Source organism: Sebastes umbrosus, chromosome 18, assembly GCF_015220745.1.
Source record: "Sebastes umbrosus isolate fSebUmb1 chromosome 18, fSebUmb1.pri, whole genome shotgun sequence".
NCBI classification, from domain to species: Eukaryota; Metazoa; Chordata; class Actinopteri; order Perciformes; family Sebastidae; genus Sebastes; species Sebastes umbrosus.
Window position 1 is genome coordinate 21,410,483 of NC_051286.1, and position 27,975 is coordinate 21,438,457.

General features: G+C 42.5%; 1 protein-coding gene and 1 long non-coding RNA gene across 15 annotated transcripts in view; both read left to right on the top strand.

Moving 5' to 3' along the window:
* Positions 1-27,975, top strand: part of nrxn3b (neurexin 3b) — a 355,996-nt gene that overhangs the window by 240,935 nt on the left and 87,086 nt on the right. For all 14 annotated transcript variants that reach the window (XM_037750894.1, XM_037750889.1, XM_037750890.1 and 11 more), the window contains one exon: positions 19,493-19,674. In XM_037750894.1, coding sequence (XP_037606822.1) covers positions 19,493-19,674 — 182 coding nt within the window. The remainder of the gene's footprint in view (positions 1-19,492; positions 19,675-27,975) is intronic.
* LOC119477061 lies at positions 23,033-26,517 on the top strand. The gene is made up of 3 exons (XR_005204168.1): positions 23,033-23,626; positions 25,994-25,997; positions 26,507-26,517. It is a non-coding gene; the product is annotated as an uncharacterized LOC119477061 (long non-coding RNA).

Consider the following 27,975-nt stretch of genomic DNA (forward strand, 5'->3'; position numbering starts at 1 on the left):
CAGCTCCTTTTTTTTGCAACGGTGAATGCCTCTCTGCCTCGATAGAAATGCCATCAGTCTGAAGAACTTCTATTGTACTCGCTGGCAGGGTGCTTGTGGTGCGCTTGATGGGGTGGGGGGTGGGGGGTGGGGGGGGAAGAGAGAGTTTAAATTGATCAAGGTAATGTGAAATTTGACAGAGCAAAATGTTCTCCCTGAGACAGCTTTGGTGTTTTCACTTTCTTTCAATGTTTGATGTCAGGATTGCTCGTTGAGTAGATGTATACATGCTCGGTTATGGCGGAAAGATGCCTTCCAGTCCTGTCTTTCATCCCAGCTCACTTGCTTGACATCTCTTTCATTTAAAATTCCATTATTGTCATATCCTGGCTTTTTCGAACAGTTTTTGTAATCCATGTTGTGCATGGGTGTCTCGGAATAATGAGTGGAAGTTGAGTGTTGTGCGTTGCGACAGTTCTACTGTAACGGTCAGTCTAGTCCAAAATCTGCTCAGTGCTTCAGTGGCCTACTTCTGTCCCATCATCCTCTTACTACTACAGTACCTCTATCATAAAAGATACTTGGGCTGTCAATCAATTCAAATATTGAATCGCGACTGATCACATGGTAGTCCATGATTAATCACAATTAATCACAAATTAATCGCACATTTTTTATCAGTTCAGAATGTACCTTAAAGGGAGATTTGTCAAGTAATTAATACTCTTATCAACATGGGAGTGGGCAGATATGCTTGTTTTATACAAATGTATGTATATATTTATTATCAGAAATCAATTAACAACACAAAACAAATATTATCCAGAAAATATTGTCCAGAAACCCTCACAGGTACTGCATTTAGCATAAAAAATATGCTCAAATCATAACATGGCGAACTGCAGCCCAACAGGCAACAACAGCTGTCAGTGTGTCAGTGTGCTGACTTCACTATGATTTGCCCAAAACTGCATGTGATTATCATAAAGTGGGCATGTCTGTAAAGGGGAGACTCGTGGGTACCCATAGAACCCATTTACATTCACATATCTGGAGGTCAGAGGTCAAGGGACCTAGTATGACATGGTTGATACCAATGGATTCATTAGGTTTTGTAGTTTCATATGATGCCAGTATCTTTACTCTAGCTTTAAAACTGACCCGACTACTATTGATTGATAATTGCATTAAAGAAATTAGTGGCATTAAAACAAATATGCGTTAACACGTTACTATCGCGTTAACTTTGACATTCCTAAAAGATACAATAACAAATCAAATGAAAATTAAACAAAAGCTTCACAAACTAGTCCACTTCCACGGACGGTATCCTGCCATAGCTGCCTTGGTGACCTCTTTGTGTGCCCTTTGCACTGCCGGCTTGACCACAGCGCTTCACCTTGAACTACCATGACAATCACCCTCAGGCTGCTTCTCCGCCATTCAGCCCCGTCACACAACTCGAATCAGCCTCAGACCTCTCACTGAGGATCTGCCGCCTCCTCGATGGAGCTCAGGGTCAAGTGCGGCGATGGAATTGGGGGTAGCCAGGTTGTGCACAAGATAAGAAAGGCTTTGATAAGAGGCGATTTTGAAATGCGAACAAGAATGCAGGCTGGTAAAGCTGAAGAGTGAGATTTTTTTGAAGAAGAGGGGATTCATATCGTATGGTGTCGGTACACGGGGGCTCAGGGTTCCGGTGGGGACGAATGATGGACTTGAAAGAGCTGCAGTGTAGTTTTCTTACTTTTTTTTTTTTATCGTATTTGAAGTAAATGGTTTTGGTTGCAGATCACATTCAACATATTATTATTCTACGCCTGCAGCCTGCTGTGTTACCTCAAGGTGAACAGCCTCACCACTGTATGTAATACCGAACATATGCCTCTTGTCCATAACGCCACACAGGAGACTATTACCGTACTGCCTTGGCCATCTACACACAAAGCAAGTAGTGTTGAATGCGTATATACATCAGCATGGAAGTTCAAATATATTTATTGCTCCTCTTGCATAGCCTGTGCTGCTATTTATGCCTCCCATGGAACAGTCAAACACATCCCCCCTATCAGTATTCATATCCAACGGCGCAGGAAAATGAAGTCAGATCCTGATAGGCTCTGTGTGAGTGTGGCACCTGTTGCCCTATTGGCTCAGCCCGCGGATTGATGTCTTCCCTTTGATGAAACAAGAGCTCATGTCTAGACTATACAATGGGCCCTGTCACCTTGCCTTTCTACTGCAACATATTTTAAAGTGTGTAGGTCACTGAGCATCTACAGTTTTTTTTTCTTTTTAACAGAAATGGATTGTGTGCCTATAGGTAGGTCCCCATGTGACAGGAGCAGTAATATGTTTTAACGAGCTTGACTCCCGAGGGCACTGGAATAAATTTCTCAATTTGGTGTCGAATTTTGAGAGCCTGTGCTTTGTGCCAATGTGTTGTCCCGGGGCAAGGAGAGAAAAAAAAAATAACAGTTGAATGAAGACATGCCAAAATATATTTGAATGATGCATTTTTGGTTCCCCGTTTTGTCAAAGGTAGCTCAGGGGTTCTGCCGACTGAGACTTCCTTTGTCTTTTCCTGTGCGTTCGCTCATTTTCATGCGTGCCGCCATATGAGCCAAGACGTGCGCGAGCCCGGGCTGAGGGATTGAAGTAAGCTTTGTACAGAGGTTTTTGCCTATAGTCCCCGTCCCCGCTACCCATGCCACTGCAACAATTCCCCCATCCATTTGACTCACACAGAGTGGCAGATTTCTTTTGCCTTTCATGAGCTGTTGAAAGCCGCCGTCGCTCGCTTTAAATTTCTCGTCAGTTCAGCTAAGTACATCTTCAAAGGCGAGCAACTGGGGCCGCCCGGTATGGGTGGGGTTGAGGTATATGAATGAAAGATTGAGAGGAGGAGAAGAAAGAGAGAGAGGGTGGAAAAAGAGAGGGAGAAAGAGGGGAAAGATACACTTGGCAGCTTAGCTTGGAGGTATACACCTACTCACTCGCATTGAAATCTGCACACCAGTAAAAAGGTGGGCACAGACTCTAATCCACACACACATAGAGCAGAGTTTCTCAGCCTTGGGGTCAGGACCCCAAAACTGTGGTCACTTGATATGATTTAGACTTTATTTCTAGAACGGGCATATTACTTTATATATGTTTAAGAAAAGAAATAGATTTGAAAAAAGTACATAATTCTTTTTTAAATGCTTCACTTATACAAAGCCGTCTCATTCAGATCGCTGAAGAAGTGCTCAGTCCTTTGAAATATGACATTTCACTGAAAGCTCAGCAAGACAACTTGATTTTCCTCCAAAATGTTTTGTTATGACAACACGTTCCAGGGAGCCATCTCTCTTCCTCAGGGCATAAAGCCTATTTAATCAATTTGAAAATGTTCTTGAAAATTTTAGGCAGCAGTAGGCAGAATACTTTGGCATCATTGGGCGAAAATTCCATAATAACCTTTCAGCATATTGTGATTCAAGTGTTCTGAGAGAAAACTAGACATCTAGCCTGCGACAGGAGACTTTGGTCTATCACAGGTCATTTCAGAGAGAGAGAGCGTTCCTATTGGCTGTTCATTCAACGCTGTCAATCACTTGCGAACTCAGATCAAACAGTCAAACTAGGCAGCGCTGATCAAATATGAATAATAGTCTATTACTGTAATGCCTATTTCTCGCCTCAAATGTTTTCAGAAACATCTTGTAGTGTGCTGTTTAGCTGTAAAATGAGAAAGTTTGGTGGGCGGTGCTTGGTATTTACTCAACTGATCTCAACATGGCTGCAAACTTTCTCATTTTACAGCTAAACAGCACACTACAAGATGATTCTGAAAACATTTGAGGCGAGATTGCACAAAAATGTGAGCAAAGGTTTTGCTTACAAACACACTTTCTGTTTGAGCACATCCACATGCTCGCACACAGAAACAACAGCAGCAACAACAACAATGTTGAGAGCTGCTTTGGCTCAGCCTTTAATTAGGCCGACACTAAGGCACGCTGAGAGGCCAGCATGTTCCATCCCGCTGCCCTCCAAACTCCGCCGGGCCCTCTCAACTTCACCCCGGGCAAATTCAGCTAAGCCTTGGCCGCCGATCAGCATCCGCACGAGCTTTCACACACTCCCGGGCTCACATGCCCGTGCGCAATCACGTGCTCACTCGGTGCCTTTGTCTCGTCCTCGGCGAGACTGGCACACGCCCTCCTGCTTTTCGCCAATCTATAACTCCCGCTTAAGTATTCCGTTAATTACAGCTTTCAAGAAGGACCCTTTGCCCCACGCCTGTCCCTTCCTCCCCCCCTCGCATCGATTGTAACTCCTCTTGTTTATTCGTAGATAGGCAGCGTGGCAGTGGCCTTTTAAGAATCTATCTCCGTTGCTCCCTCCCCTCCTCCTCCTCCTCCTCTTCCTCCTCCTAAGCCCATTCTCCCCCTTTTGATAAAGCATTGGAAACAGATAACCGAGGAGGTGGTGCAGGACCGACCTCTCCACGGCTTTGTGGCTAAATGACTGAAAGGAGATGGATTGTGGCTCCGCCGCCAATTTTTCCTCCCATGGCTTGAGTCACTGCTGCGTTTTGTCTCCGGCTCAATGTCCTTGGAGCAGGGGATAGAACTACCGGCGAGACTCGGTCAAGGTATGGTCAATGGTGGAGGTAGAGGAGAAGAATGGAGAGGAGAGAGTGGAGAGGGAAGAAGGGCATTAATTATAAGGTTGACACATTCAATAGAGGGCTAAAGCCAAACCACCTGCCGGAGGGAATTGGAAAACAGCAACTACAGAGCACCATTCCAATTTCGAAAGCCAGTTGCAGTGATAAAGATTGCCAAAGTCAGAGACTGTGCTATCTATCTAGTAGTGTAGAGGAGTGAAACAAAGAGATAATTGTGCATGCATTCTAGGTATGTACAGATTAACGGAAAAACAAACATGAAGTATGTAACGCCACGGGAGAAGTTTGCCTTTGGGGCTTTCTGCCAGAAATCTCCTTAGGTTTGGGCAACAAACCTACTTGGTTAGGTTTAGGAAAAGTAAAATAATATGCTTTTATAGCATATTTGTTTTAATGCCACTAATTTCTTTAATACAATTATCAATCAATAGTAGTGGGATCAGTTTTAAAGCTAGAGTAAAGATACTGGCATCATATGAAACTACAAAACCTAATGAATCCATTGGTATCAACCACGTCAAACTAGGTCCCTTGATCTCTGACCTCAAGATATGTGAATGTAAATGGGTTCTATGGGTACCCACAAGTCTCCCCTTTACAGACAGCTCCCTTTATGACAATCACATGCAGTTTGGGGCAAGTCATAGTCAAGTCAGCACACTGACACACTGACAGCTGTTGTTGCCTGTTGGGCTGCAGTTTGCCATGTTATGATTTGAGAATATTTTTTTTTATGCTAAATACAGTACCTGTGAGGGTTTCTGGACAATATTGTAATTTTTTATGTTAATTGTTTCTAATAATAAATATGTACATACATTTGCATAAAGCAAGCATATTTGCCCACTCCCATGTTGATACGAGTATTAAATACTTGACAAATCTTCCTTTGGGGTACATTTTTTAACAGAAAAAAATGTGGGGTTAATTTGCGATTAATCACGATTAACTATGGACAATCATGCAAATGGAATTGGATGGAACTGCCAAAACATCATGGCTGACAGCCTGGTCCTTGTTGTATCTTGGTACTCTTGCCTTAATAACCTAACAGCAAACAGTTAATGTGACCAAAATGCCAATTGCGTGTTACGTTGTAATCATGATTTAAATCACAATTATGAACCATCATTAAAACTTTTTTGTGGAAAAAAAGCTTCTTTTTTTAACTTTTACTAAATAAACCCAAATCTTTTGTTTACAATGGGGCTCCCATCTCCCACTTCCTACTTCAGGTTATTCTCGTACTCCGGTTTGGTGTGATCTGATGGGCCACTAGTCCATTACTGTCCGTCACTGACATAAATTACTTCTGGTCTCCATTAATCCGACAATGTGTGAAATTGTGCATGTGGCTTTAGCAAGTTCTGTTTCTACCCTCACTTATTCCCTATAATTTGTCACCAATCAATCTGTTCTGTATGTAGGCTCAAATAATTACACTGTACATTACCTGATTTAAGCTATATCTTTGCAGAATTTATCAGACTTGCACAAACTTTCTCAAGTTCTCAGTGATTTCCACCTGAAGTCTCACCTATTGTTACCAGCGCCTCAACCTCAGCTCAGTCGCTCAAAGTCAACTTGTCAAAGACCTTTACATGAAAATTCACCTCCCACTGCGTGAAATAATAGCAGCAGGAGTACGATCAGGGTTGCCGAGGCTCTCGGGGGAAATGTATGCCGATCCAATTTGATGAATGACCATTACCATGTACTGATTGCTCCCATAAAAGAATGGCAGACCGCTGCTTTCACCGTAGCTGTGAACCCTGTATACCTTACAGGTTGCAATTCATGTCACTCTAAAATAAGAGCTACCTCGTCAAAACCAATCACTTCATCAAGGTTGCCGTTGATGGCAGGCCTCAGCTTAAAGTGGAGAGTTGTTTAGTGAGAGAAGCACGGCAACAGTGAGCGCTCCCTTAAATGTTACTGTGGAATTGAAGTCCTTGGCTCAGAGGGAGGCGGCTGAGTAAACTTCTGAAAAGTACAAACTTGATTGATTTTTTTTTTTCTGTCTCACACTCCAGCCTGCATTCCGTATGTGTGTTTTTTCTGTTCGTGTGTGATGGAGAGTACAGGGGACGTTGGGTGTGCATTGCAATGCACGTTTAAGTATTTCTGTTCATCATTAGTAGTAACTGCTTGTGAGTTAATCAGTGTGATGTAAAGGTGTTTGATGTAGGGTTGGAGACAATACCAGGTTTGTCACAGACATTGGTGGCTAGGATGCGGGGTTGCTATGCCAACCGCAGGCGCAGCTGGTCTAGCTTTTGGAGAAGACAATGAAGCTGTGTATCAGCGGGCAATCATCAAATTCAGACAAAAGGAAGGCACGGAGCGAACAAGAAAAAGGTCATCAGGCATGTTTAGTCACAGTTTGATTTTGATCTTCAAAACAGACATCTGTATTGTCAGCTTGATTGCGTTGTTTGTTTTCCCCCGACGAGGAAGAGCCATTACTGTGTACGCCATATTAGGTTCAAGTAGTTTTCTATTTGATGTTGTCGATATCAAAGGGAGGATTAGCCCCGCTTCATACAAGACGCTGATTCCTTTTAGCATCCGTCCGTCCAGCTCTCTGATCCATATTCTTCAAAAGCAGGTGAGCATCTGAGGGAGACTCTCAAGTTGTTTTATAAATAGAGCCTACCTGTAATTGAAATACACAGCCGACATGTCAGAAGAAAGAATGATTTGACAGGGCGAAGTAAGGCTTGCTCTCGCTCCTTCAGCGTGTAACATTCTGTTTGTAGCTGTCAGCTTCCATTGAAAACTGCAGTTTATGTATGTGAGGGTGGACTATACTGTATGCAGAAGTGCTGCCTCAATTATCGCTTCCCAAAGACTTTCTTGAAGCCAGCTGAGGAGCAGAGATGCGAAGCTGTCTGTATCATCAGCGCTTGAAATTAACGCCAGCTATCTACCATCAAGCAAATATCGGAGCTTGTTTTTTTTTGCGTGGCAAAGGTGGCAGCCAGTCTGACAGATAGTCAATCCATCTAGACTTATTACATTCTGTACACAACTAGTCTGAGGCAAACAAACCGAACTAACAAAATCCATTTGCTGCGGTGGTTTGTTGACATCTTGTGAAAAATAACCCTGCAGCACTATCTGCCTCAGTGGAAGAGCATGCTCTTTATTCAGCCAACACATTTCAACACAGCACCTTTGTCGTTCTATAGAATGGATAAAAAGCAACAACAGCCTATATATACCTGTTCACTACAAGATGGCCGAACTGTCAATTATCCAGTGAGAACTAAACACACAAATGGTCAGCTTTTAAAGGATACCATATTCCAAAGAAATTTCAGAATAAAAGTACCAAACAAAAATTACAATCAGAGAAATAAGATAAGGTAGGGTGCAATGCGGAGTTTTCTTGTAAACATTGTTTTTTTTATTTACGGTTACCATTACTCACCAAATGCATTGTGTATCTTTGAGGTCTTACAAACATGTTGGGCGCATTTCTCATATCGCAAATCTGAGTGCTATAAAATAATTCATTCTCCACGATTCAAGCTTCTGGGATCATAAATCCTGAAAGCATCTTTCCATTTTCTAAGGAATTTAACAACGCCCCAAATTGACTTATCAATACCAAATAAAAGACAAGTTCATCATGGAATGTTCAACCTACAAATATGTGTGGGCCATAGACAGTATTTAAAAAGTGACGTCACCGTGATGTCACCCGTTGGTTTGTGGGCTACCGTTTTGAAGCCTTGAGTTTGGCATTTTGGCCATCACCAGCTTGGTTATTTGCAACCAGAAGTGACACAAGAGGGTGGAGCTAATTACAACCAAACGCTGACATTTTATAGACGACCAAAATGTTATTACCTTTTTATGAACTGAAAACACACTGTGGAAGGGTTAAAGCTCTAACACGAAAAAACAGACAAGTCCCAGACTGGACAACACTGTGGTAGCAACCTGTCAATCACAAGGTAGCCACACCCTAAAGCATACCCTGCGTTATAGTAATTTACTATATGAACATCATGCATAATTTTCTCATAGATTTCTATACAATACGACTTCTTTTTGCAACCAGAGAAGTCGCCCCCTGCTGGCTAATAGAAAGAATGCAAGTTTAAGGCATGTCTACATTGGCTTCACTTTTCAGACCCCAGAGTTTCCCACTGGTGTGGGCGCTGGGTGTTTTCTGTAATATTTCCCCTTTCAATGTATCTCTCGTGTTCTATAATCCCATCTTTTGGTTAACTTTCAATTTCACCCACGGTTTGATGAGTAAAGCTTGTGGTTTTCCTTGTGACTTTGCAGCTAACGTAATTAATTTCCACATTCATCACCAGTTCTGAAGGACAAGGAACAACCAATTTTTTTGTACAATCTAAACTTCCCCCACTCCTTGGACCAAAAAAAAGTTCAAGTGTAAAAAGTTCAGAATGAGTAAATGTGACCAACTGGAGTTTGAGTCATAAAGGCCCTGGGATAAGATCAGTGGCTGAGGTTGCTGTGTTGTATTGGTGTATGAGGGCCTTTCAGTTATGGAAGAGAGACGGGTGGGAGAGAGAGAGACAGACTGGGAAAGAGCGAGGACGAGAGGAGTACTGGGCTCTCCTCGAAGCCTTGGCAAAGGCAGACAGGCTGCGCTATCCTCTGGGGAAGATTCAATTATAAATGATGCTTCCACTCTGACCCATCTTGGAATCCCTTATTCTTTAGGAGATCTTCTTCACCTAATCCTCAGCAGGGTTCGGTGTGGCCTGCCTCTGAAGCGATATGCCTCACACGCATTGTGCGTCATGCATTATGAATGACGGGAAGGAGACACTCATGTCCTAATTTCGCTGAGAGCGGTGTGAACATCAACACTAGAGCTGACAGAATGCTAATCTCCGCCGTAGAAAGGAGCAGGATTGAGTCAGGTTTTACAGAGCTTTAGTGTCCCAAATATTTGTGTTTACGCCGTCTCAAGCTGACATTTCTCCACCTTTGCTGCCCATGTTTGCCTGTCTGCCTCTTCCTCTTTTACCTCATCTCTCCTACCTTCTTTCCTTTCACCTCTCTGCAACGTCTCGCTCCCCTTTCTGAAATTTTCTTCTGGTGGCAGCGTGCAGCATTAAAGCCAGCAGACAGGTCTTCTTTGTAGCCTAGGGTGCTGCATGGATCTCAGCTGCAACCCCCCTCTCTCTCCCCCAGCCTCTGAAATCCTCTTCAGACCCCTTTCCCTCTTCCTCATCCTCCTCCTTTTCCAACCAGAGAGAATAGGAGCTGACATCTCCAGAGAACCGAGAAAAAAAAATCATTTAAAGCCCTTCCTCTCTGTCCGCTTGCCGCTACAACAGAGAAGAGTGTCAGTAATGCAGCAGGAGGGGAGACAGAGAGCGGGGGGGGAGGGGGGTGAGGAAGAGAAGGGTGAGACTGGCTATCCGAGCTTCGCGGTAATGAGGGGAGAGTTGTTATGGCTCACCTTCTGCTGTTCTAGTCTGGTCTGTGTGTGCATGTGTGAGTGTTTTCACTTGTGTACTCACATTTGCGCCTTTGCGGTGTTACATGGAGCTGAAGTGAGGATACATGACTGCTTCGTTAATGGGAGTCTGTGAGTCGATCTTCCACTTCCTCCGTAGCGATCTGAGGGTGATTTGACATGCCTGTGACTAAGGAACCGATGCCTTTTTCCTGTTGGTCCAAGAGGAGGGGGGGCTGAATATCTCAGGCTCACAAATACGCTACGTCTCCATCTGTGTTCCTCTGTCTTCCCTCCTTTCCTCTTGCAAAAAAAAGTGACTCCTCCACCACTCCCCCCCTGCTCTCCCTCTCCACATCTCCCCACTTCTGCCTCAGCAACATGATACAGATGGCAAATCAAGCTGTTCATCATGGAAACATGTCGTCGTCCCCCACCCCCAACCCCCCCGCCAGTGAAGAGTGACAAAAAAAGATAAGAACTTTTTTTGATTGAGCCATCTCGCCGTGTGTCGCGTCGTTGGAAGTCATTGCACCTCAAGTGTTTTTGAGCACAATCCAATTACATGCATTACACATTAATTTCAAGCTACAGGGGAGAATTGTTTTGGAAGATGTAACAATAATCCTGTAACAGTTGGCTAGTTCATTAGCTAGTTTTGTCCTGGGAATAATATTCAAGCAAATGATACATTTTATGTTCCCAACAGGAGTCATGGTGGTTTGGTATAACCTGTGGAAAAGGGTTGGCAAATAGCATCCCATGGGCCAAACTCCCAGAGTACACCGGGGTTTGGTGTCCTCACATAATTCCCAATTTCAACCTGAGCTGAGGTCTAATTAATCAGAATAAATGAAAAACACCTGTGTGGGTGTGCAGGGTCTTTAATATGTCTTACTATGTACATCTACTATCTACAGTATGTACTGTACCAATACTCCTGGTCCTGAACTTGATGAAATATTGATAGATGAAATTATTAAAACATTTAATTTTGATTAAAGAAAAACACATCTGTTTAATTTAAAAACACAGTTAATTTATCAGTGTTATTTAACCTGATGAGAGTTGAGTTTCTCAAACAAAAATGTGCAAATTCGCTGATAGACAACACAATGGTCTGACATTGGCGTATAAGTCAAATAAGACACATGTATTTTCTTGTTCTAGTGAAAGGCCTCTACCCTCCCTGATGTAAATGTGAACAAAATATTACAAACATCTTTTAGTAAGACTGTTCAACCGCAGCACAAACTGCAGTTATTGAATATTTTTTAATCATAAAAATATTGGTTGTATAGATATCATTGGTGATGACACGGCAAAAAAAAAAAAAAAATCACACCCTCAAAGCATGTTAAACAAGACGGGGCCCATGTTTCAAGACGGGTCGTATGGGTTGCCGATATCGACGCAGACTTGTACTGAGGACAGTCCGCCCGGTTGACAGCAGGGGGCCCCGTCCCTCCCCATAGTGAGAGAGGCCGCAGTGAGCACTAAATCCACGGCCCCTGGAGGCAATGAGGTTCAGATGGTGGGTGCTGTAAAGCCCGTTGTGGTGCACGGCCATGGGGGAAATGCATGTGGCGAGGGCCAGCCAGCACCGGGGAGAGATCCCACAAGGGGATCCTCCCACACCGAGCAGCCGTCCCTGACCTACCGAGTTGAATTCCCCGGGCAGACTGCGTAGACCCACCCGTTGAGAAACTCCAATAGATTTTCAGATTGCCACATATATGAAGAAAAAAAAACACAGAAGGAGTAGTCCAATCTTCGTATTTAACAGCCAAATCTGATTTGAATCAAAAGATTTTGATACAGTCCAAAATATGCCCATAAGGTTGAAGCAATGCCTCTTTAAAACAGGTGGAACAATAATTGTTCAGTTTTTGTTCAACAAAATTAACTGGTAACTATTTTGATAATAAATAAATCGTTTCAGTCATTTTCCAAGCAAAAAGAGCAAAACATTCGCTGGTTACAGCTTCTCAAATATGAGAATCTGTTGCTTTCTTTGTCATATATGATAGTAAATTGAAAGTCAATTTATTGATTAATTGTTTAGTTTGCGAATTAATCTATAGTGAAAATAATCTGTGGTTGCAGCCCTATACTCCAGCACAATATGTTCTTGTGCTGCCTGTTGACATTGGTTGTTTCCCCACACCTGCACTCCCTCCGCACTGGCGCCAGCAACCGACATCACAACTGTCAACACTAAATCTTACCGCAGCAGAGAGGCCTTAGCTTCTCTTGGCATTGTTGGACAACTGTAGCACAAACACAACCACTGTAGTATTTGACTGCTCAATCCCGGCGAGTGGAGCTGCTGCCCAGCGGCTCAGACTTTATCATCCCGGTGCTGCTTCGCAGCCCGAACAGCAGCAGCAGAAGCTGCCTGAGCCTCCGCCTCGCTTTGTTGCATTTGCTAGTGGGTTCTGGCTCATAAAGTTAGAATACGACTCTGACAAAATGTTATACAATGTAGAGTAATCCATACAATCCTCTGTACGCTCTGTGTAGACTGGGGAGATAACTTTCTAAGCTATAATCGCAGACTTTGTTGTGTCATCGCCTAGTTTTTCTGCCACCTTTTGACATTCATTTAAGTTTACACATAAAAAGTTCAGTGATCATACCTGATACAAAATAATAACTTACATATACAGTTTAATTGAAATATTAGTATTTAAAAAAGCAATTTTGCTAACGGTAAATCTTGGTGAGAAACCATAAACAAGTGTGCCTTAATCCCAATTCTGTATGTATTTCACAGCGTATTGCCTGCACATATATCACAATACAGCTCTGGCTTCTTTCACGTTTCACAATGCACGCTCGGTCCATTCCATCTCTCTTTTTCTTCCACTTCCATTACCCCAGATTTTTGGCGCGTGAATCCATGTAGTGTGGTAATGCTACAGCTTATTATAATGGAGAAACAGACAGTGTAAATCATTCAAGGCTGGCTGTTTTCTTTACATAGCCATTCTCCACAACACGCTGCCTTTCATCAATCATATTCTGCATTTTGTATCAGTAACGCTGACGAGTGGTGGGACGCATGGCCGCCACGTGTTTTGACAATGTACCCGCACACATACAACTTGCCTTTTGTGTGTATATGTATACGTTAAAACAGCACACATATAGACAAGTATAGTATTTTAGCCATTTGCTGTAAACTTGCTTCTGGCAGCTGATTGAGGATAGAGCGAGAGAGAGCGAGAGAGAGAGCATTCAATCATCAGTCCCGTCCCTCACTCTATCCCAGAGGGGAGAGGCAACAGTTGGAAATGTGAATTATGAAATGATAAGAGGTTGTAAAATGGAGATAAATCCCGGTGATTACACAGCTCAGTATCTCACAATTCGATTCCTCCGTCAATGATTCTTTATTGTAGTTGTGTGAAGGACAACGAGCCTAATAATTCCCCATGTATGAAGCGCGGCAGAGGAAAGTATTGTGATGATAGAGTTCTTTTGAACGTGATTGAGGAGGCAATTACATTTTGCATCTCACTTTCAGGATTTTTTTTTTCCTTTTTTTTTTTTTAAAGGCTCCTCTTTCTTTCTTTTCCTCATTCTCCGATGGCAGAGAATTCGACCACATCAAACCGTGTTTGTCTTCTTCTTCCATCCCCTGGGGTGCCAGCGCTGCAGAAAGCCCAAGAGATAATAAGGGGAAAGACATAAAAGCACATAAACAACACACACCAAGGAGAAAGGAGAGGGACTGTGTGTGCGTGTGTGTGCTTGTGGATGAGTTCGCCTAAGTCCGGACTCATACGTGTCTATGCAGATGACTTTGAGCGTGTGTATATGTGTGCACATGCATACTTACACAGAGAGTTTAGAGCATTTACCCACTGCAGTTCTGTGCCTCGTGGGTAGCTGGCAGCGCCTGTGTTTCCTTTGCAGCTGCACATACTCACACTGTACAGGTTTGTGCACGCACACACCACCTCGTCCAACTTCCACTAGGAGAAAAAAAAAAAACTCTTGACCGCCGCCTCCATGCAGTTGGACACACAGTAACAGGTTTTTACTGTAGGTCCTCCACCAGCTGCCTCTAAACAGAGGGTTTTATCACAGCATGGTGTGAAGCAACCAATTACCCAGTTATAACAGACGTGCGCCATGGCAGCTGCTCTGCTCTTTTTGCTCTTTTAGAGATAACATTGTTGCCTAGTGCAGTTTAAATGAGGTAGGAGAGCGTGCCTGTAAGTAATGTATGTAAATGCTTTTCATAATTCTTTCAAAATCGCTATACACTGAGCTGGAGCACAGGCTTCACATTTGATCTTGTTTACTCCACCTTGATTTTTCCTGCTCGGTCAAGTCCATTGAAACCGGTGACCTTCCGTCATTTCTGGCTCTGTGTGAAATACCGTATCCTCCTCTTTTTTCTTCTTTTTTCTGGTTGGGTAATGTCACGTGGGGGGCTTGAAGGACAGGACACAGTGCTGTTCTGCAGACAGGTGTCCTGACCTTCTGTCTGCACTCCCACGCCTCGGGGGACCTCTGCGAAATAGAGGCCAAGGCTTTGACCTAGTCTCTCATCTACAGTTTGTCTCTAAACGGAGGCGCACTGCAGATGCAATGAATCACAACGCTGGAGAGTAATGCATTAGTGCAATGCTTTTATTTCAAAAACAAACACCATCGATTTTTAAGGCTCATACGGGGGTATTTTATCTGTTTATTTTATTGTACTATATGAAACTATTTACATGTATTATTGCTTTGTATTGCCAAGGTGTGTGAACGGATTGTAGCGTAATATAAAAAAAAATAAACCTTCCGAGACTTTCTCGGTTGCGTATAGACCGTTTCAACAGAATTGCATTGCTAGGCAACAGCTTAGGTCCATGTCTGCTTCCTGTCATCAGATGTCATTCTCATACACTGCAAAAAGGAAATAAACTGGGACACATTTAGAATGTTTACGCTTACAACTGTGAAATGGTCTATAACAGCCTGTGGAAAGATATCTATGTAAAGGATGTTTTGACGGGAAAATCCAAAAAATGTGACGTTTATGCGCACTACAGAGTGCCTTGCCTCTATTCAGCTCCACTACAACACAAACAGCGCAAATTTGTTTAACGTCACTATTTTCTGTAATGCATTAATGCAATTCGATCTTTTAGAGGTTGTACCAGGTTCAGTTTTAAAGTTAGAGAGAAGATACTGGCAGCATATTAATCTAGAAAACCTAAGGAATCCATTAGTACCATGTCATACTAGCCTGTGCGAAATAAAGCTCCAAACATACACTCAATTTTGTCCCTTGACCTCTGACCTCCAGATATGTGAATGTAAATGGGTTCTATGGGTACCCACGAGTCTCCCCTTTACAGACATGCTCACTTTATGATAATCACATGCAGTTTGGGGGCAAGTCATAGTCAAGTCAGCACACTGACACACTGACAGCTGTTGTTGTCTGTTGGGCTGCAGTTTGCCATGTTATGATTTGAGCATATTGTTTTGTGCTAAATGCAGTACCTGTGAGGGTTTCGGGACAATATTTGTCATTGTTTTGTGTTGTTAATTGATTTCCAATAATAAATATATACATTTGCAGAAAGCAAGTATATTTGCCCACTCCCATGTTGATAAGAGGATTAAATACTTGACAAATCTCCCTTTAAGGTACATTTTAAACAGATTATAAATGTGCAATTAATTTGCGATTAACTATGGACAATCATGCGATGAATTGATTAAATATTTTAATCGATTGACAGCCCTGTCTAAGATATGTGATAGTAATGTAATGTAAAGTCACTGTTTTGGCCGATGCCCAGGATGCTCGCTCGTGCTCGTGCGAGCAACAGGATGCTGACTATTGTCCACTTAATGGCCACCAATGTCATTCATAACATTACATCTAATAATGATAGAAAATTCCATATAGTACCTGAAGTATCAAAGAAAACCAGTGTTGGTCATAATGTCTTTCAGAGGGTTTCCCATCCCTTCACTCACAGATCAATGGAGCACCCATATGCTACAATTAGATTTCAAATGGCCTCCCTCCAATACCCACTGGCCATGGCAAGATTGCATTATTCAAATATGGAGATGAAAGTCCCCTCTGATCCACCAAAATAACATCTTGTGCAGTAATCTGTTTGTAGATTTGATTCCTTTGATGATATTTTCCCTGTGGTTGGCTTTTCACCAAGGCATCATAGCTGTGGAAGGCATGTATGTTGGATGCTCCATTTCTGCTGTTTACTGACATGATGGCAGTAAGTTGTCGGCATCTGTCTCTGAGAGGATGCCAAGAATGACCACGATAGCAGATGAAAAGTCTGCAGTAATTACAAGAAAGAAAAGAAAGGGGCACGGGAAGCAAAACTTTGAAGAGGATTTTCACATTTTCCAAAAAGCAAATTGGACTACTTTAACCATAACCTTTAACCTTATTGCTTTAATGTATTTGACTGAATAAATGTTGTATCTAAGGCTTTGTTGAACCATTACCAAGCAAACCAAGTGAAAAAAAAACGATGTACAAGTCCATTACTTTGGCACACTCTCTTCTTTAAAGGTTGGCTCACTAATGAACCAAGTTATTTTCCAGACAATGAATTATATTCTTTCTTGTTGCACTCTTGCACTTATAATTACATGCGCATTTTAAAAGGTTTTTGCCGAAGTACTAATGTGAGATCTTCTCGCTAATGTAGAGTACACACTGCTTCAAAACAGTGAAAGCAACACGTGTTGATTTATTTTATTCTAATGAACAAAAGCTCCAGCTTTTTTTTTTTTTTTTTTTTTGCATTCTGCTTCCAGTGTAACAAAAATGTAATATGGGGTAAAAAAAAAAAAAAAGAAAAAACCTTGAAAAGACTATTGTTTATTAACAATTTTGGGGCAGGTTAAAGCCCAAGGAGGTGTTAGTCAAAGTAATTGAGAGTAGGCATGCTAAAATATGCTAGAAAAGCTAAAATATGCCATTGCTTACCCTCTTTCATCTAATTAGTCTCCTTGCAAAATCGCTGAAACTCAATTATATCGGTGCTCCTTACATCCACACTTGAGTGGAAAAGCCCCTTTTGCTCTGAAGTGAAGTTATTCAAATGCAACTCTTGACCTTGGGAGCCCAGTCTGGCAATCACAGCTGCTAACCATCCATACAGTCCGCTGAAATCTTCGGCTGAGTATCAGAAATGATGCCACACTTTGACAGCTTTGCACACAATGAATGCATGAATTGATATGCAGCGGACTTCCTCTCTGTGTGGAAATACAGCCGACGCCGTCTGGGCCCAGCAGGTTTTCAGGGAAAACGTGCTACATTCCGGCGATCTCGGGTTCTCTCTCTTCTCTGTACTTGTGCAGATAATCACCCACTTGTGTGATTGTATGTGAGAAGGCTTTGTGTGTCTGCACACGTGTTTGCACACTTTTATACTTCACGATCGTCCCCTCCGTCAGCCCGCCCGCGTGTGTGTGTGGGTGCGTCGAGTCGGCGCGCGTGTGGCTGCCTGTGTGTGTTTCATGCTGAACATTGTCTGCTTGAAACACTAAGCAAATCTCCTCAATGTGATAATTGGCTCCCCGGGGTGCTTGTATCTTTGCCGCTCATCATCGTCATCCCCCTCCAGAAAAAAAGAGTGTGTGTTAGATGAGATAGGCGAAGTTTGCTCGTTTGCCGGGGAAAACTGATCCCGAGTCTGCCTGAACTCTTTTGGCATGAAGAAACTTTGAGGCGATGAGACAGCGGGGGCCAGATCCGGTGCAACCTGGCTTCGGGCTGCTATCAGGCATCGGGGCTCTTGTTTTCAGCCAGACGCGATGCCATGGAGGAAATGAACTATTTGAAGCAGGTGATGCAAACATCCAACTGCTGCAATGTCATTGACAGCAACTGAGACATTTTATTGTTTGACTTCAGGAAAACAAAATCTCAAGGAGAGGCGTCTGTGTTAAATCAGCCATGTAGAGTTATTAGTTACAAGAAGTGAAACAGTTGTTTGAGGCTCGCGATGCTTCACTTGTTTCGGTATTTTTCACGTCACATAGACGACCTTAGCTGGTGGTTTTTGCATTGCTGGCACCCGAGGTGTGTGAAATGCAGACCTGTTTGTGCGCCCGGAGGCAAATAAAGACACTCATCTGGTCGATAGACTCTCTTCCTCTCTCTTACTCCCTCTCATCCATATGTTCCTGCAGTCTCCGGGGTATTGTGGACCACAGAGCAGATTGTTGGCCGCTTCATAGGGGGAAACAGCGAGACAGCTGGGCACCCATCACAAGGCCAAACAGATGTTCAGGTGACTTGGAGAGGAAGTGAATGGAAAAGAGAGGGAACGACAGGGAGGAGGGGGGCAGAGGAATGAGGTGATGTGGAAGAAAGGGATGGTGGAGGCAGGAGGAAAAGAAAAAAATTATACATTGATGCAGGAGCTCAGAGACTTCATTAGCAATCCCCAGTCAGCCTCTGAGGTGGGCCAAATGCTTTCCACTATCCTTAGGCCACGGGAGTCTGTTTCGTATCCCATATTGATTCACCCACCAGTCTATCTGCTGTAGGTCTAATGCCTTTGATCTCTTGATTATCTTTGCCTAAATGTGGACGAGATGGCTAAGCGGCTCAAGGATTCAGTGCTTTAATTCTGACGCACCTTAGGGAACGTTCGGAAGTTGGAATTGAATCCGACCCTGCAACCAAATAATGAAACTTTTCTCTTTTTTCTCTCTTCCTCGTGATGCTAGAAAAGGGAAACTTTCACTGTGGCTCAGGGGCCGAGCTTGATCCAATGAGAGCCTCTAATCTGACACAAATCTGCATATAGTGGCTGATGTAATAACAGAAATGTTCATTCTGGTGACTTTCTCTACCCTCACTGGTACCCAGGTCCCCTTTTTTTCTACACTGCATTTGTCAAATTAAACCAGACGAAGGTTCTTCGATTTTTATCCCCCCACCCCTTCTCTTTTTCTTGTGCCAGCCTTTGTTCTTTGGTTGCAGGTCTCATATATAATACATGAGGATTGGGAGACTTATCCGGTTCTGGCCGTACTGGCTGTTATTCCCTGGAAACGGGCTATATTTAAGAGCCGGATAGGTCATAGATGGCGCCAGGGGAAATGCTGACTTCTACCCAAAAGGTGGTGGCGGCTGAATACCATTAAACCCCTAAAATAGAACTCGACACAATTACATTTTAGCAGTGGCAAAGTAGCTGTAAAGGAATTACAGCCCTTAATGGAGGTGTGTATCTAGATTTGTCACGAAAGTGTCTTGTTGGTGAGGACACTCTGCTCCCTAGCGTCTAGTTACAGTATGTTTGCACGTTATCTGCCTCTATTTCTCCAAAAACAAATCTAATTCCTGCCCTTTTTTGCTTCTTGTGTTTCCACAGCTGGCACCACCTATATCTTTGGTAAAGGAGGAGGCCTGATCACATACACGTGGCCTAATAACGAGAGGCCGAGCACACGGACGGACCGGCTGGCAGTGGGGTTCAGCACTACCATCAAGGACGGCATCCTTGTCCGCATCGACAGCGCCCCGCGTCTGGGCGACTACATCATGCTCCACATCGTAAGTACTAATGTTTAACATCTCAATACCACAGTCCAGGGCCGGCTCTAGCCCTTTTGGTGCCCTCGGCGAAATTAGGATTTGGAGACCCCAGCCCCGCCGCCATAGGGTTAGGGTTCAACCCCCAGAACCTAGCCACGTAAACCGCAACACACGTCAGAGTTTACAGTGGTTTTAAGACAAAAATATACATTTTAATTTTCATAAATAACTGTATTTCTTAAAATATAAATAAACAATTGGTGTCTGGTATTGTTGGCTTAAAAGTGTTTAGTCAGTTTCACTACAATTTACACTTTTATTAACAAATAAGTGCGGCCAGGCAGATGACAAAGTGTGAGAAAGATTCATTTTTTGTTCATTTGTTACTTCAATGCAGAAAATAAGGAAGGGCGTCCACCGACATATATATTTTTTTATTTTTATTTATGTATTTATTTTCACCCCAGAAGGTGGTGCTCTAGGCAACCGCCTATATGGCCTACGCCTTAAGCCGGCCCTGCCGCAGTCACTCTAGTGGAGTCATCAAGCTAATTATGAACTGTTTCCATTTTAGCTCCAATAAATTACAATAAATTAATCTACGCAAGCTTGTTTTCTGTTGTGCATAAGTACTCCTATGTTTCCAGCATTAAGACCACAAACAAACCTACGAATCATTCCCCAAGGTTTATGTATTGCTATCTTCAGGCCAAATTCAGCCCATCATACTCAAACTGAATTATACAAACGGTGCAGATCAATAAAAGAAAAAAAACAGATAACTGACTCCCTTGCTCTAAGTCTCTGCTCACCATCCCCATCCAGAGTAACCCTACTTCTACACCACATTCAAACTGACTCCCAGCATGAATAATGAATGCGGCTCTCCATACATATGCAGCGCGTTCCCACACGTTGGAGAAACATGATAGAAAAACGGGGAGGGAGTGGGGGGCTGCGAGTTAGAATTCTCGGCCAGTCGACCGCGCATCCGTGCGGCATCTTAATAATCTCACTTTGCGACCTTGTGTTTGACTCGTTTACATAAGCATTAAGTATTTAAGAAATCATCAACAGTAGCTGGAGGAATGCAGGGCGTCAGATAAATCAGTGCGATGGGGGGGATGTAGAGGCAGCGGTGGCGGTGGTTGGGAGGGGGTGGAGGGGAGAGTTTGCTGCTGACTCCATGCGAAAAAAAGATGTGATGATGAGGAGGAGCTACAGTTGCTAAAGCAGATTGAGAGTCTTTTTCTTCTTAAAGAGCTCCCCTCATCTCCTGAGTGCTGGCCATGTGGTGCAGAAAAGCTGCCATCTGCTCGGCAAAGATGAGGGCCAACAACATGCAGTTTGGAGCTGCCTTTACAGTATAGAGAGATAAAGTGAATGTGTGTGTGTGTGTGTGCATAGGTGGGAGAGGAAGTGGGATGGCGTGGATAGAGAGAAAATGATAAAGATGTGGGAAACGCCTCTCCGCGTCCCTAACCGACTGAGTAATTGCAGGAAACCCTAAAGGAAGGAGAAGGAATGCATTTTTAATTTGAGCTTTTTTAGATATAACGGCACAGCTAGCCAAGCAGGGTATCTCTTATAATTTGGCTGCGAGTCGCTGGGCAGCGAATGTCTTCATTCCTCCAGTCTCATGACGCTAATGAATTTATTAATAGAAAAGAAAAAGCAACTGGAGATTTCGCCAATTCGTGCGGAGAAGCAGCACATTGTGAACATGTGGGCTTTTTTAGCACTACTCATATTTCAAATGATTTATTTGCAGCCATGGGTGTACAAACAAAGTGGGTTTCATTTAATATTAACGGTGATTGTGGCCCTAAACTATAAAATACTTTGCAAAAAGTCATAATACTCCAAGGCTCCATTTTTCCCACAATTATACTGCTATGGAACAGAAACCAAATGAAGAGAAGCTTCTTGCCACAGGTGAACGGTAAATAATTAATTAGACCTTGAGTGAATATTCAGCTGTGAGACTGGTGGATTTTGTTACATCTTGAGAAAAATAATCCACTGCTTGACCTCACTTCTAATATTTGTTGTTGTTATCTGGATAGCACATTATCATTTGCCCCTCATAAAACCTGCAGTAGGCAGAGTGTTTTTTGGCATCATTGGGCAAAAATTCCATAATAACCTTTCAGCATCTTGTAATTCAAGTATTCAGAGAGAAAACTAGACTTCTGCACCTCCTCATGGCTCTGCTTTCAGGCTTCGGCTGTTCATTCAGCGGAGGAAAACAATCAATCAGAGCCGAGCTGGAGCCTCGCTGTCTCTGAGCAGCTGTCAATCACTCACGAACTTTGATCAAACGGTCAAACTACGCAGCGCTGATCAGATATGAATATTCTGTTACTGTAATGACTATTTCTCGCCTCAAATGTTTTCAGAAGCATCTTGTAGTGTACTGTTTAGCTGTAAAATGAGAAAGTTTGCTCCGGCTGGTGGGCGGTGCTTGGTATTTCCTCAACTGTTCTCAACATGGCTACCGGGTCACAAACTTTCTCATCAGCGCTGCCTAGTTTGAACGTTTGATCAGAGTTTGCGAGTGATTGACAGCTGCTCAGAGACGGCAAGGCTCCAGCTTGGCTCTGATTGGTTGTTTTCCTCCGGTCTGTGAAATCTTGCAGATGCCATTAGGAGCACTGGAGGACAGGACGATGGAGGACACAGAGGCACATGATTTTTTTCAGATTACCTGTCTCATGCACTACTGTCAGGATATAGTGACCGTTTTATAAAGATAACTTTTTTTTAATCATATTTGCTCCAATTCTACCCACTGCTGCTTTAAAGCTGGTCCAAACTAAAAGATTTTTCAATACTTAACAGACGTTGAAAATGTGAGAGACCCCATACATAACGACATGTTATGTTAAATTTAACAGTTTTGTTCTTATGTATGTGTGGTGAGCAACGATTTGGCCAAACAGCACACACTAACAGATTCATTCATGAACAACGAAGAGTCCCGACTAAAAAAATGGAAATTCCGCAAAATCTCTTGCAATCAAACGTGACTTTAGAAAAACATGGGCAGGAAGAATTAGCATTTTTAGTTTTTGCACTACTTTGTACTGAAAGTTCACAAAGAAAAAAAAAAATTATGCATGAAGTCATGGTGACACGTTAAATAAACACTTCAACTTCAAACAAATCAACAAGTTGGTCCATTTCTGAGGTTCATCTTACTAATACTTTTACTTTTACCTTTTGCATTAGCTCATGAATTTGCTGCAACTGCCATGACTGCAGTGCTTGTCTTTCCTTCTTCAGTCAGCTTGTTTTTTTAATTGGCTATCAATCTTTCCTACGTGAGTGCGTCATCGGCTGTCCTCGGGGTTCACCACACACAACAGGATATCCGATCGTAAATATTGAACATGTGTTTAAGATTTACGATTTGAAATTGGTGTGGCAAGGATGGACTTCCAAGCTGATCGGGGAATGTAAAAAACTTAACATAGCTCACACTACAGGAATATCTGATGAGATAGACTAAGTCCCTCCAGTTCTGTAGTCGTGAATCTCTCGGAAAATCATTACAATTCGGGAACTGTATTCGTAGCTGAAACAACTTTGATGTCTTTATAAGTTTTATGTGTAGTAGAAAATGCTGTAAAATGAGCAGGTATTTCAGACTTCACTGAAATGTCATTAGATAATAACTCCTAATGACAGACGCTGTCTTCGCTGTCAGCGTTTTGCATTTCATAATGGATCTGGAAGGAAAGGTTAAGCGCGTTACCCCTGTCGATTCTGGATAGATGTCTAACCAAAGGTCTTAGCAGGCCCACGGCCATCACCTTAGCCTTTGTAATTATTAGGTCACTACTTGAGAATCAGCGCACTGAAGTCTAAATACAGTAGGAACACTATAACACTTTTATAGCTGAGTATATGGCATAGTAGAGTCAACAAAAACGGAGATGACTTGTGCAGTTTTCTACTCAGTTTTTAAGTTGCATACAGATAATGAAACTCCACCAGATCATGAATAGCTTCGACTGACCTTGACTCGAAGAATTCTGACACACAAAAAAAGCAGTACATGGCATTTTTTTTAAACCCGCAGAGCCCAGAGCACAGAGAAAAACAGACATTTTGAGGCACGACCTAATCACTGACTCCCTCCTCAGTCTCCCTCTCTTTTGTTTTGCTTTCTTCATTATCTCCTCTCCCTCCTCTCCGTGATTAGCTTACGGCTTGTTTGGCAATCATGAATTAAAATGCTGATTGTAGTGTTTACATTTTAACTGCTAAGAACAACTGCACGCTTGGTTTAAAATCTGAGGGGGCAATTTGGGGTAATTTGCGGAGGTGAGCGCGACAATTTTGCCACCGCCGGTATTTCATTTACGAGTTCAATTCGATTTGCGAGTTCTAATGTTGAGCATATAAAACAGACGAGGACGTGTCGTGTTTCATGTTGCACGTAGTCGGAAATAATCTGAATGTAATGCTATAAGATAACAACATAAAGCTGCGCGGGGAACAAATATCAAAGATGTTTGTATCACAGGTGACTTCATAGTGTAAGATGAGTCAAAAGGGGCTGTCACAATACTGCAGTGATTAGTGGTAATGTGGGTATGCACATTTTAAAGTGTGTGTGTGTGTGTGTGTGTGTGTGAGAGAGAGCTTAAATCCATGACAGAAAGACTCTTAAGCCGTGGGCTAGATGTGGCGGTTGTGACTCACACAGTCTCTCACCAGGGACTGCACATGACTGCAGGTGAAGATTACCCAAGACAAACACACACACACACATAGAAAAATGCTTCAGAATCCCATCTCTACTACATCATTTAGGTGGAAAAACTCCTCTTTTTTTGCCACAAACAGACAAGACAAGACTGTTTTAAAGACATCGACATAAACTAATTACAGTGATGGATCTGGGGGTGATAGTACATTTTATTAAAGGAGGCTTTTTCAGTCATAAAACTGTCTGGATCTTAAAGGGAAATCAGCACCTTCTATTTCTTTGAAGACACAACCTTGTGACTGGGGTGTCATCAATTTTAATCAGCGGTGGCTGGGAAAAATCTGAAGGTAAATAAAAGCTAGATATTATAGATGCAGCAGACACTGTATATACATTAGCCAGCGTGCATGCTGTACTTGAAAGCTGAAGACTTGCACACCAAGTCCGTATTTTTCGTCCGAGATTGTTAAATATCTCCTCACGTTGTTTCAATCACATTCACACACCGACTCCGAAATTTTTGTCCATCATTAAAGTAAGAGGTTTGATTTTTCTGCGTTTTTTTTGCATCCGTCAAAAGCCAAAAGAGGGTCGTTTGGCCACTCAGAGCCACCGTCCGTGCACACATTATTCATCCAAATTGGCGTCTGATAACATTCAATTCATATCTCCCAGCACTTTACGATAAAGAAATAAAAGACTACAGAGATGCGGAATTTAAAGACTGTGAAGACAGAGATTGTGGCAGGTGATTGCAGAACAGCTTCTGGGATGGTCGCAAAACAAAGCATATATGGAAGATTAGACAGTAGTGATTGTGATCTAGGCAGCTAAACGATAGCTTCTTGCTAATATCATTCATTCATTAGCCCCGTTTGGGACTAGCGCCAAAGAAAGTACTGTATATCGCCAACAGGTGAAAGTCAATTGTTCCTTCCATTGCAACATCAGCGCCCAGCAGCAGAGCTACGCTTCCGCAATTTTAGACTGAAACCGATTACCGAACGCCAGTAAAACGTCCGCATAAAAATGACGTACAAAAGTAAAACATTATGACATTATTTTATTGTTATATTCTACTGAAATGACCTGTGTTGAACAATAAAATATTATAAATATAATAAGCGTTTTCAGTCCAAAATGGTGGCAGCGGCTGTCAAAAAAACACCATTTTTGTCTCTTTGCTTCTATACTCTTTGCTAGCGCTATCCATTGCACCCACGTAGTTAATTCAGTTTTGTCTCGAAGACCATAATAAAACGCATCGGACTCAGTGTGCAAGGTTTCTGTGTGTGACGATTTTTATCGGATAAAACAAAAACAAACGTTCCGGACCAGATTGGAAATTTCAAAGGAGACATACTGGCTGTAGCATTGTTGTCGGAGAAGCCAGTATTTCTATTCAGCAAATTTAATCTCAGATGACATATCATGGTCATTTTATGATTTATTACAGTAAATATATTACATATTGCTCCTTTTAAGAGGTAAAATTCAGAATAGCCTTTGAATTTAGAGTCAGGAAAGTCAGAGAGAGGAGGATGACATGCAAACAAAGTCCCTCAGCCACCAGAAAGAGCCCATCTTTTCCTCTCTTACATTGTTTGAACACTACAGTAGAGTGGTGCAAAGCCTGCTTCATCACGGCTCCAATGAGCCCAGATGAACTCACTTCATCGTAGGTGACAAGTCGGAGTCAGGCGTAGCTGAAATTGCGAACGCTCCATCCAGTTTCATGTCTGGCAGCTCTTTTGGTTTCCAATTAGGGGAGAAAATCACTGCAAAGACACCTGACAAGATAATGACATTGCAAAACATTATCTGTAACAGGCAACTTAAATGTATGCGGCACTCCTTACAGAGTCATTACAACTCCCATTTCCAGTTTATGGATAACATGACATTTGAGCTCTTGAAAACTGAGCTGCTTTTCTTTGAACTATAAACCTTTTTTTCTCTTTTTGTAATGGCTAGTTTATTACTTGTTTGTGCGCTTTCAACAGATATTATTTAATAGGAATCTGAAGTTTTGTTAGAAAAGGTATTAAAAAGCTTTAAATTTCCCTGAGAAATCACATTTTTATGGTTTGTGTTTAAGATTGGAATAAAAAGCCCCTTTTCTGGTGATAATAGTTATAGTCTTCATAAAACTTTCCCGAATGGCTGGACAGATGTTCCAGATGTCTTAACAAGTGTACTCGTCCGATCTCACCCGGCATGCATTCGCACTTTTCGTCTCCATCCCCGGAGGTACGTGAAATCGTTCAAACACACTCTTACGACCAATCAGGCTCATATTTTGTAATGGAGCGACGGCACACGGCCTTCCATTACCACTTGAGTTTTCCCCTCATGCTAATTTGCAGGCAGAAAAGGTGCGGCTGCTGGATAATTGAAAACCCGAGTGCAGACACTCAGACACAAGATGTGGAATGAGATGAATGGCCGTGGATGGTAAATGCAGTACATTGTGCAGACCATGCTGTATCCATTTTCCCCGTCGCCCTCACACACGTTACATGCATACATACACTAATGCATGTATATTTTAATGTATTAATGCAGGAGTGCGGATGCATAATTCATCTAGCGCTGTCTTTCCCCATCCATCCATCAGCTTCTTCTCTGTCTGAATGTGTTTATGTCTAACATTGTCTCCCTCCCTCCCTTCCCTTCCCTTCCCTTCCCTTCCCTTCCTCTCCCTCTCCCTCTCCCTCTGACAGACCTAATATAAGATGTTTGATGTGTACCTGTGTGCATCAGCGCGTATATGGCCAGCAATGTATTGCCTCTATCGAGTTACCCTACCTCGGCAGGCAGGGAAAGATAGATATTATCGCGGTTATGGCTCATGGCCTCTGATAACATTACAGCTTCTTATTTGAGTTTGTATTTCCTTACCTCCCACATTTGATTCCCCCCACGGAAATAAAGAGCTGGGGAAATATACCTCGCAGCTGTTTTCACAACCAGTTGCATGCCGTACACGCAGTCAGCATTATTATAACTTTGCTGATAAATACGTTTCTCTGAAGCTCAGTCATTTTTATCTCGACTGCTTTATTATTCAGATTTTCCAGATGATACAACACCTCGCCTTACGGCTGATATTTAAACTAATATCTACATCGTTATTATCAGTACGAGAATGGGATTGGCACCAGCACAGGTTGCTTCTTATGAGGTCAATATATAATAACCAGATTATTAGCACTACACTCTCCCATGGGGTGACACTGTTGACATAATGACTTTTCACAGCAGGCTGAGCTTAACTGGCGTACTAGCTGCCAGATGGTGGGTGGACATGTGTGTGAGGTAAACCTTCACGTGCTACTGTAGGTACTTACATGAGAAGCTGTGGAACACTGTATGATCATAAAGGATCATTCATGTTGGTTTTTATTTGGGATTTTAAGGTTACGTTCGACCTGCGAGTGCTTTAGGAATCAGACAAATTGGATTCCACAGACAATACTTAATTAGCTTGACAATTTAGCTGCCTTTCATAGACAATTTAATGCAGTCCTTTTTTTTTATTCTTTTTTTTTTTGCTGATCTGGAGGAGGTTGTGGCAAGTTACTAGATTCTCTTGCTCTTAA